Here is a 12,084-nt window from a genome sequence, read left to right on the forward strand (position 1 = left end):
TATTAAATTCAGGTTACACATTTCGGCAGGAATTCCACAGAAGTGATGTGCCTTTCTTCATGAGTTCCATCTGGAGGAACATGATGTACATAGGTCTCATTTCTTTCATCATTTGGTTATAAAGTATCTGCCAGGTTTTTCTACTATAAGAATACTATAATTAATAAGTATCTTGTGGGGAGATAGTTACTCTAAATACGTTTCTCATCATACTTTCACCCACTAATTTTTGCAGCCATTGAGGATTCTTTATTCTGTTTTTTAAACAAATTTTTAAATGTTATATATAATGTGCTACATATATTCCTTTCTATTGTACACAACTAAAGTACTCTTTATCAGAGTAAAAGCTATATGAGTATCAAAAACCTGACAACAGAAGATTTTAAATACAAGACACAAGATGCTAAATCTCAATTTGACTAGCAATAGAGCATTAAGCCACAGATTCACATGGCAAAGAAACTATCTGAGAAAAATAAATCTCCTGATAATATGGAATGGCAAAGAAGAGAAAAAGACTTGAGGCAAGGAAACTATGCAAAAATCCAGTATTACCTTGCTAAGGGCTTGAAAGGGAAATTTAAGGATGTAAACCATACAAGTGACTATCCATTTATGAAAGTAAAAATACTGTCATAAAAGTTATCATTCTCTGGTTTGTTTAAAACTAGAATATATTATTTGTACTATTCCAATTTTTAATGAAAATCCATTTTAAGCTTTCAGATTAAGCTTATAAAAATTACTATCTGTGGTAAAAATTTTTTACTAAGTGGAATACTAGTTGATTAATAATTAATAAAATACCCAAACATAACTGTTAAAATCCTTTAACAAGGCAAAACTACTTCTAGGATTGTCGCCTAATCAGAAGATTTTTTTGACCATGTTATCTGACACAGCACTCCCTCATCCCACTGCTCACCTATACAGCTCTCTACTTTCTTACTGCCTTTTCTTTCTAGCACTTATCACCACTCAATACATTGTATATTTATTTGCTCTTTTTTCTGTCTCCTTCCTCACTAAATTGTATGGCACCTGAGAACAGATTTTTGTTTTGTTCACAGCTCATCCTCAATACCTAGAACAGTACCTAGCACATATTTTCACAGGCCTAAAGTTTTGGTATTTAAACAGCTAAGAATAATGCATAAATACTAAATTTAATAAGTGAAATGATTTTAAAATACGTAATTGTTAAAAGAGACTTTATTTTTATAAGCATACTTACCACAGACAACATATATGAGTGACTGACTACTTGTCCAAACTAAATGAAAGGCAGAGATAGTCACACTGTGTTAAGGGTCATGGTGGTGACAAATCCTGGTTTAAGGATGACTCCAAATCATAAAAATTACATACAAGTTCTTATGCTTAGACAAGCCCTAGACATCCTATTGGAGCAAATATAAAATTCAGATTCAAATTATAGCCAGACTTAAAGACATCTACAAGGATAGATCTCCTAGGTACATGTATATATATGTGGGAGGAGTGTGTGTGTGTGTGTGTGTGTATTCAAACTGCAAGACGAGACAGCCACCTGCACTCTGTGGAATACTCCATTGTCTTCAATTGCCATATCGTCTCAAAACTTGCCCTTTTGCAAAGAAAAAACCTGAATTTTATCACCAACAGAAAATTTACATTAAAGTTAAATAAAGGTCTCAGAGATCTGATAATCTCTTGGGCGGCGGGCGGTGGGGGCGGGGGGAACCAAAACACAACTATTTCCAAGGTGTCATTATACTGGAAGATTCAACAGAATAAAAGTATAAACTTGATTCAGGCACCCATACACTATTCATATAGACTCCTGAGGTATGGAACATGATGGTAAAGGGAATATTTTAGAAAAACTAACCTCTCAAGAGTATATGGGAGGCTTGGAGGAACAAGAAACTTGAAGCATAAGAGAGAACCTTGTAGGCTATTAACAAAAATCCAGCTATGCATTGATACGGGCCTGATTTGAAAACTGATATGGAAAAAAAAAAGCACAAGGTTTTGAGGGAACTGCCAAATAGGACGGATTTTACAGAACAAAGAAAACTGTGCAACAACAGACTAATTCTGCATGTTTCCTAAATCTGGATCTTTAGAAATATTTATATTTCCTAAAGCAAAACCTACATTTTCATTATGGTAATTTCTCAGTATTTTAATAGTCAGACACATGAAGAAAATACCTAGAAGGCACGCTTGAAGTTCTACTCAAGATATATCAAAAGATAGTCTATTAAGGTTTCCTATGGGAAATGAAAACTAATTAATTTTGCTTTCATTTTTTCCAGTAAAAAAATGGAATGTATCTTCCCCAAATCTTGCTAAAGAAGTAGCCTAGGGGCGCCTGGGTGGCACAGTCGTTAAGCGTCTGCCTTTGGCTCAGGGGGCTCAGGGCGTGGTCCCAGCGTTCTGGGATCGAGCCCCACATCAGGCTTGACGACTGGGAGCCTGCTTCTTCCTCTCCCACTCCCCCTGCTTGTGTTCCCTCTCTTGCTGGCTGTCTCTCTCTCTCAAATAAATAAATAAAATCTTAAAAAAAAAAAAAAAGAAGTAGCCTAAAGCTACTAAAAGAATACTGGAGAATATACACCACAAGTATCAGGAAAGTAATTTAATCTCAGCTACATATATATGCTCTTGGATTTTCCTCCCATGTATGTCACCTCCCTCCTACCTCTATATTAAAGTATGATTTTCTCCTTCAGATACTCCCTGTAAAGTAAAGGGATCATATCTAAAAACAGATGAGCCAATTTTTTAAAAATAAACCCCATCTACTCCTTTAATAGAATCTGAAGAGGAAAAAGGACCAGATCGCTGGAACTTTTTTTAAATGGTAATTATGGACAGTAAGGTACAATATACCAATTCCGCTTTAAATTTTCTACAAAAAGAGATAGGTATAAAATCACATATATAAACATACTGACTGCCTAATCATCAGCAAGAGCAAAATAACAACACAAAGCTCATCTATCCTCTATCTCAAGCCAAAATCATGAATGATATTAATTTTTCAGAATTTAATTATTTATATCGAAGACAATGGGTATCTTAAACAACTTGTTTCACCATTTGGACATAATGCTTTTTAGGCCACAAGCTGATATCAACAAATTACTGCAACGAATTTGCAGGAATCAATAGTTAAAGAGTTTCTCTACCTCTGAATATATCATTGATCGATACTAATTTCATTAAGCTTTCAAACTAACCACAAATCATTTTTTAACTGACCTCCCAATATGATATTAACATTTTAAATGAAGTTTTGTCAACAACAGCAAAATCAATCATGAAAACCAACAGTTCAGGATGATCAGATCAAGAAAGAATTATATGACTTTTGGTAAAATTAAAAAATATGGCTACCTGTACTTTTTACAACTCCTATGTTTTGAAGTACATATTTCCAATACCAAATTTATTTAAGATTTCACAATACTAAATTAATGATACAAAGGAAAAAAAGGACTTACTTGGCCATAAAACTATATCAGGAATTCGCTGAAACATTCCTTCCCTGAGCAAAAATATCTCATGAAGACAATGACCTGTTTTGCGGTTTAAAAAAGAACATGTAGAAACATCTTAAATTATAGGAAATTTTAAAATTAAAATCAAATAGTGCTTATATAAAGTTGCTTACCATGAGCTCTAAATACTCGATCATCTGCTTCTTGTGAATATGAAATATTAGTTTCTTTAAGGTCATGAAGAAAATCTTCATTTACAATAGAAGGAGGTGTATCACTTGGATTTAAGGATGCCTAGAAAATAAAATTGGTTTCTTTGACTTATTTCTAGAAAATAAATTTTGAATACCTGGTTAGGGAGAGTGACCATAAAATGTAAACTTTTAATATCCAAATTGAGACAAAAGCATGAGAAAATACCAAGTAACACATATGGAAACCAACTCTGTGACAATAAATTATAAGTGGTCTGGTTAATCACATTCTGTAAAATAAGTTATAGAAGCCATATGTTTCTTCCTCTTTTGCATCTATGGCCCACTTTTTTTTGTTTCTGAAGATTGCAATCAAGAACAGAGAAGATGGCAAAGTCTCAAATTTTCATTTTAGATCAAGGAAACTGGGGGAAAGCTACTTAACTTTTTTCATCATCTACGTTTTCACCTGTAGATAAAATTTACCATTTCTTATACTTCAATTACTATTTTAAAATGATCAACAAGAAACCTCATAATAAGTAATAGGTACATTTTCACAGAACTGCTTTAAAACTCATAACATAATTACAATTTGATACTTAATTTCAACTAATAGGTAAGCTGGAAAAAAAAATCTTTAAAGCTATGCAACACTGGGGAAGTCACCCAACTTCTCTGGGCCTTGGCTTCTTCATCTGTTAAATGAGATCATCACCACTAAATTTATACAGCCACCATAAGGAACAAAGGTTAAATGTCATAATTTTTGTGAAAAGCACCGAAAACCTGCCTACCATATAAGAAGAGTCTGGCCAAATCAAATCTGCTATTAAAAAAAAACAAAAAACCCCTATGGAAAAAAGAAAATATAAGAATGTGTAAAAAATATATATATGATATTTATATAGTGTTATTATCTTATTAAAGGGTCTGTATTTAATATTCAATTATATGAGAAATATTTATTGAGTGTGTGTTATATGCTAGGCACTATTCTAGGCCTTGGGGATACATCAGTGAGATAATCAGGGAAAAAAATCTTGACATCAAGGAATTTATGCTATAATGAAAAGAAATGACCATAAGAACCCCAACAAAACATACATATTACTATTTTGTTATTAAAAATCTGAAAGGGCTCAAAATCAGAAAAAAAAAAGTGCATGTAAAACTGGTGAAATTTCTGAGTATGGTATACAGATTGCATCAATGTAAAAAAAAAGTAACTACAAATAGTCAAAAGAAAGAATTAAGGAAATAAAAAAAAAGAAATCGTTTAAGAAAAGTTGAAAAACTTTGGTTTAGGAGAGGTAAGAATTAGTTATTAACATAATTTACTTAGTATAACAAAATGTAACTGTGGACTTAGAAATAAACTAAACAAATACTCACTGAATACCTATAGTCCTTAATAACATGTTGGATACAGTAGAGAATATAGTATAAACCACAGTCCCTGCACTTACAGAACTTATATCCAATTTAGAGGGACATGCAAAATACCATGCCATAGCAAATAATAAATTAAAAAACCCATAATAACATAAAGAAATGCTATTTTGTTAGTTTGATATGAATACAGTTTAAAGTTTTTTAACCCCAGCTTAAGAAAAGTGAAACTACATGAACAAACTATCACTCATATCTTAATCAAATTTTTACTTTTTTGTAAGTCTTCTAATATTCTAAATGCTTTGATATTAAATGTAATATTACATTTTTATTTTGAATTATCCTATATTAATACTGGATTACTGTCAGTCCATTAAATATCCTAACATTAATAGCAACTTATAATACTTTTGTAACAGTCTTCCCACAGAATTAGTTCATTTGCACTTCACTACCACCCTATGAAAGGTAGAACAGTTATTGCTCTCATTTCTCAAATTAGGATAATTGAGGCTCAGAGAAGATAAAAAGTTTACCAGACAAATCTCAGATAAATTCTGAGATTAGGATCTAGATCTGTGATGCTGAAAAGTCATCCCTAGAAAACCTAGCAAGGCCAATTAAACCAGTAAATTTCTTAACAAAAAAAAAAAAAAAAAAATCACAACAAATGCATTAAAGCAATTATAACAAATTACAAAGATAAATCTAACTGATTTGGGATTAAACACATGTCCAAGCACACAAAAACACACCCACACAGACTTAAATATATTAGTAACCATTCTTATTTGCTTACTTTAGAGGTAGTTTTATGCTCCAGACTTACTCCAAGGGTATTTTGGATCCAGTCTTTAAAAGTTGGTAAAATCATACCACTAAGAGGGTACCTAAGATTATAAAGAAGATAAAACATTAGAGTAAGGAATCTTCATTTAAATTTAAATCTTAGCTTTGGCTTCTAGTAATGGTCAAGTAGTTTCTATCATTAGCTTTGTAATGTCAAGTAGTTCCCATCAAACCCCCCCACACACATATAACCATAAACTCTTGACAAAAACAAAAACAAAACACAACTCTGAAGGCAGTACAGACAGACAAAAGCAGGCAATAATAGGGGGTAGGGCGTGTGATACACTTATAAAAAGGAAACAGCATTACATGGGTTTCCAGAGTTTTTTTTTTATTTTTAAAACAGGTTTTAGACTGAGGGATAGCCCAGCTGGTACCATAAAAGGAAACAAAAATACAGAAAATCTCTTGTCTTCCTATCTTAAAAAAACAGGAGGCAGTGTTTGCAGTGAACACAACATCTGGGAAGAGTATAGAGAAATCCCAGAAAAGGAGAGTCAGAAAGTGATGTATGTATAAACTCTGTTCAAATGCCTGGCTGACCTTGAATTACACACATATGGACCGGACTTGAAGCAGCCGAACTAAGCTTAAAAGAACTCGATTGCTCACCACCACAAAGGGAAATGGGAATTTGAGAATAGTCAAGTTAATTACTTGACGTTAAAAAAATTAATAGAGCTCCTTCAGAAGAACATAATAGAATACAGAGTTTCTACAATAGACCATTAACATTGTCCAAGATGTACTCCAAAATTACTAGACACAAACAAGAAACTGTAACCCATAATCAAGAGAAAGGGCAATAAATAGGGACCGACCCTAAGAAGATCTAAGACACTGGAAGTAGCACACAACCATTTTAAAACAACTATAACTATGTTAAAGGACAAAAGGGAAACTATGTTCCCAGTGAGAAAGAAAAAAATCTCAGCAGAGAAACAGAAACTGTAAAAAGAAAAAAAAAGGAACTTCTATAATTAAAACTCTTAAAAATTCATTGAATGAACAGAAGGGCAGACTGGAGATGTCAGTGAATGTACAGATAAAGCGATAAAACATATAGAATCTGAAGAGCAGAGAAAAGGATTGAAAAAATAAACAGAGCTTCAAAGACCTATGGAACAACAGCAAAAGACTAACATATATATAATATACATAACATACATATAGAGTCCCTATATGGGAAAAGGGGGAACAAAAGGAAAAAGGAAAAAGAGGAAAAGGAAAAGGGGGGGGAAGAGGGAAATGGAGTAAAACAATATTTGAAGAAATAACGGCAAAAAGTTTCCAAAATGATGAAAGACATACATTTCCAAATTCAAGAAGGCCAGAGGACACTAAAAAGATAAATGCAAAGAAACTCACACTACACACATCACAAACTGCAATTTAAAAGAAAGACAGAGAAAAAGAGGGAGAAAGAAAATGTTAAATCTAGAGAAAAATGACACATTGCATACTGTAATAACAATAAAAATTATGACCAGCTTCTCATCAGAAACAGTGAAGTCCAGGAAAAAACTGAACTTTTTTAAAGTGCTGGAAGAAAAAGAATGTCAACCTAGACGGAATTCTGTATCTGATGAAAACATACTTCAAAAATAAAAGTTAACTAAGACATTTTCAGATGAAAACTGAGAGAACCTGGTGCCAGCAGACCTATACTGTAAGAAATGCTAAAGTGATTTCTACAGGCTGAAGGAAATACAACACTTAATATAAACTGAAATCTTCAAGACAGAATAAATAATAACAGAAAGAGTAAATATGTGGTTAAATATAAATGACTATTTTTTTTCTTAACTTCTTTCCAAGAATACTTAAGACTTTTAAAAATTCTATCATGGAACTAGAGAGTATTATGCTAAGCAAAATAAGTCAATCAGAGAAAGACAATCCTATGATCTCACTCATATGTGGAATTTAAGAAATAAAACAGGNNNGGGAAAGAGAGGAAAAAATAAAACAAAAACCAGAGAGGGAGACAAACCATAGGAGACTCTTAATCACAGGAAATAAACAGGGTTGCTGGAGGGGAGGGGGCAGAGGGATAGGGTAACTGGGTGATGGACATTAAGGAGGGCATGTGATATAATGAGCACTGGGCATTCTATAAGACTGATGAGTGACAGACCTGTACCTCTGAAACCAATACTACATTATATGTTAATTAACTGAATTAACAGAAATATAAAAATAGCAAAAAAACAAAAAAAATTCTATCACTGTGTCATAGAGTTTATGATGTGACAACTATAAAAAAGAACACGGAACAGTAAATAAACCTATAGATTTGCAAGGTACCTAGATTTTACACGACATTATACAAGAAATTTAAAACATACAAAAGAGCTCTACAGAGTAGGAAGAATATGAAAAAAACTAGATTTGCTACTCAGATTTCGTTTCGTACATTTTCCATCTCAAGCCTTAGTTTATATGAACTATGAACATTAATTTATATACACAAAAAATCCTAAATTTTATGTATATAAATATATAAATATAAATACAAATATATATATGAGAAGATTGATGCAGAAAACTCAAGTGCTTAGAAATCCAGCTTTCCAGTTTGGGAAATACTTGTCAGAGGTGGCAAAATATTAAATAGCAATAGTGATAAAAATAAAGAGATAAAATAAGTATCCTACCCTAGATTAGTGTAGTGAAGAAGGCTGATATGCAAACAATAATGATCCAATGTGTTATAACAGCACTAATATAAATAGCTCTCTGAAAAGACCAAAACAACATTTTAAAATGTGTATTTTAAAACAGACTTTAAACTTTTTATTTAAATAAACACATAGCATTATCATGTGCCAGGCATTGTTCTAAGTGTTTTATGTATATTAACTTACAATAACGTTATGAGGTTGGTGCTGTTATCCCCATTATATAGATGAGGAAGGTAAAGCACAGATATTAACCTAAGATGTTAAGTAACTTAGTCAAGGTCTCATAGCTAGTAAGTTACAAAACCAGGATCTAAACCAGGGAATAGGGGTGCCTGGGTGTCTCAGTCGTTAAGCGTCTGCCTTTGGCTCAGGGAGTGATCCCGGGGTCCTGGGATCGAGCCCCGCATCAGGCTTGCCGGCTAGGAGCCTGCTTCTTCCTCTCCCACTCCCCCTGCTTGGGTTCCCTCTCTCGCTGGCTGTCTCTCTCTCTCTGTCAAATAAATAAATAAAATCTTTAAAAAATAAAATAAGGCTTCAGTCTGTGCTTTTAACCACTATACGATGCTGCCTTTCATCTGATTCTTCCCTTACTAGCATTCCAAGTGAGATCGTTATTCTAAAATTCTTTATGAATGATATTTATAAAATCATGGTACCTATATTCAGTAAATCTTTTCACTATAATGTTCCTGCAACTTCTCTACTCCCCCAACAGAATGATGATGGGACAGCCAAATAAAACTCTATTATAGCTGCTTTATTTTTGTTTGATTTTATAAATATTTTACTTATAAAATATTGAAGTATGACATACATTCAAAAATATAGACAAATAAATGCAGAGCTGAATGAATTTTTACAAAGTAAAACCTCCCATGTAATCAGCATTCAGATCCAGAAATAGAACACTTACCAGTACCCCAGAAACACTCCCCTCCATGCCCTTTCCAGGCACACTGCCTTCCCTCACACGAAAGGAGTAATTTTGACTGTTTTTGAACTTTATATAAATGAAATCATATAAAATGTACTCTTTTGTGTTAGCCCTCTTTTGCTCAAGTATTATATTTGTGAGATTCCTCTACGTTGATACATGTTGTTAACATTCATTCATTTCCACGGCTTAATTCCACTGTGTGGGGATAGCACAATTTCTTTATCCACTGTACAGATGATAGACAATAGTGTTATTTAGTTTTTGATGCCCTCAAGGACATTCTTGAACTTGTTTTCTGAAGAATGTATCACATTTTTCTGACGGGTATATAACTAGACTAGAATTTCCAGGCCATGGTCTATGCATATGTTCAATTTTAGTAGATATTGGTAAGTAAGTTTTCCAACATGTTTACCACTAACAATGATATATGGACTTACACCACATCCTTCCCACACTTGGTGCTGTAGTTCTTTTTAATGTGAAACATTCTACTGGTAATCTCTTAACCATTTTAATTTGAATTTCACTGGTTATGTATGGGTTTGAATTTCTATTCATGTATCTATTGTCCATTTGGATATTCCGTTTTCAATGCCAGTTCATATTTTGCTCATTTTCCCATTGGGTTACTATTGTTTTCTCATCAATGTATAAGAATTATTTATATATTCTGAAATCAAGGATGTATGTATTAAATATTTTGTCTTACTTTATGACTTGTCTTTCATTCTCTTAAAGGAGTCTTTTGATGAAAAGAAGTTTTATATTTTAATGTTATCTAATTGATTCATCTTTTTTCCTTTATAAAAGTTAACACTTTTTGTCCTCTGTTTTTTGACAACCTCAAATTCAAAAAGACATTCTATATATTCTCCTAGCAATTTTAGTTTTAGCTTATACACTGAGGTCTACGATCTATCTGGAATTGATCTCTGTATCTGATAGGAAGTAACATCAAAATTAATTTTTTCCAAGATGATAGTTTAAATGGCCCTATAGCAATCTTTAATTCCTCTGTGTGTGTGTGTGTGTGTTTAAATGGAGAAAAGAAGAAATACTCCACTGGTCAGTTTCCATTCCAGATCAAAAAAACAATTTAAAAAATAATAATAATTAAACTAATACTGACAACAAATCAAAATAAACAATAAATTGGTCTTAACATCTATGTGAAGAAAATTATTTAAAAAGTTCAAAGTATAATGTTTGCTCAAGGTTATTTCCCACTCATTTCATCAGAGCTTCAGTACTGGCAAAGCATTTAGCAACTAGCCTCAAAAGATTACTTTGATTTCACAAAGATAGAAATTTTAAAAACCCAGTGGTAGTATATAAACTCTGTACCAAAACTAAATATATATTTATAATAATGCAGAATTCAATATTTTAAAAGCTGGTACTAGGCCCCAACCAAAGGAATGCTTAATTGGAAGTGACAAAAAGCACCCATTTTGTCACGTAATTTTAACAGTTACACAGCAAGGGTTGAGTGGGTGTCACTCCTCAAGTTAACTTCAAATTATACAACAAAAATCCTATCCAAAATTGTCAAATCAGTCTTTACATAAACATTAACAAAACAAAAATGACAGTGGAAAGGAAAAAACATGAAGAACATGTACGTTTTAATCAAACAAGTTTCTTTATGTTAAAAAAATCGCAAGTGCTAAAAATCAAACTGAAATGGTATGTTTGAAGTACTGTATTATAATACCTTTTTCATAAATCTAAAGAAATTGAAATAAAAGAGAGTATGGGACTCATAGCTAAAACACCTACAGATATTCAGCATATAAAATCTTCATTTCAACTGAGGTAAAAGTACAAATTCTAGAAAGCTGGTTATTAACAGATATGCCATTGTGTGTTAGTCATGTCCTACAAAAAGACCAATTTGGAACTATCAGGTTTTAATGCTGGGTCTTTACATGTTAAATGTACAATTAATTTGGGTCTTCATAAAATATATTAGACCCTTGATATTCATGACAGAATCACACTCAGACCTTTGTGAATCCCTTAATTCACAAATAACATTATCCATAAAATAAAAGTGACCACCTTCAACATACCTGAATTAATAGATATAGGGTTGGTGTTATTGCCGTGTGTAAAATTTAAAATTACATCCTACCATTAAGACAAACACAATATATTTTCATATCTGAACGCACAGTGTTTTGGACTCTGAAGAAGTATCTTGTGTGGCAGAATATTTGATTTAAGACTTTGCTTCCTTACTGGGGTGGCTCAGTTGGTTTAAGTGTCTGCCTTCAGCTCAGGTCACGATCTCGGGGTTCTGGAATTGAGCCCTGCATCAGACTCCCTGCTCAGCAAGGAGCCTGCTTCCCCCTCTTCCTCTGCTCCACCCCCACTCGTGCATGTGCACTTGCTCACTCTCTTTCTCAAATAAAATCTTTAAGAAAAAAAGAGAAAAACTATGCTTCTAAAAAAAAAGACAAAAAAAGACTTTGCTCCATTATCTACAATTCCTGCACAGAACATACCGCTCAAAAAATCATGTCAGA

General features: G+C 32.8%; 1 protein-coding gene across 2 annotated transcripts in view; it reads right to left on the reverse strand.

The window, feature by feature from the left end:
• The window catches only part of AGPS (alkylglycerone phosphate synthase), a 136,210-nt gene that overhangs the window by 86,742 nt on the left and 37,384 nt on the right, over positions 1 to 12,084 (reverse strand). For both annotated transcript variants that reach the window (XM_040643467.1, XM_040643464.1), the window contains exons 3-5: positions 5,880 to 5,970; positions 3,665 to 3,785; positions 3,495 to 3,569 (exon numbers count right to left, since the gene is read on the reverse strand). In XM_040643467.1, the coding sequence (XP_040499401.1) occupies positions 3,495 to 3,569; positions 3,665 to 3,785; positions 5,880 to 5,970 (287 nt within the window). The remainder of the gene's footprint in view (positions 1 to 3,494; positions 3,570 to 3,664; positions 3,786 to 5,879; positions 5,971 to 12,084) is intronic.

This window comes from Ursus maritimus, unplaced genomic scaffold (genome assembly GCF_017311325.1).
Source record: "Ursus maritimus isolate PB19 unplaced genomic scaffold, ASM1731132v1 scaffold_1, whole genome shotgun sequence".
Classification (NCBI taxonomy): Eukaryota; Metazoa; Chordata; class Mammalia; order Carnivora; family Ursidae; genus Ursus; species Ursus maritimus.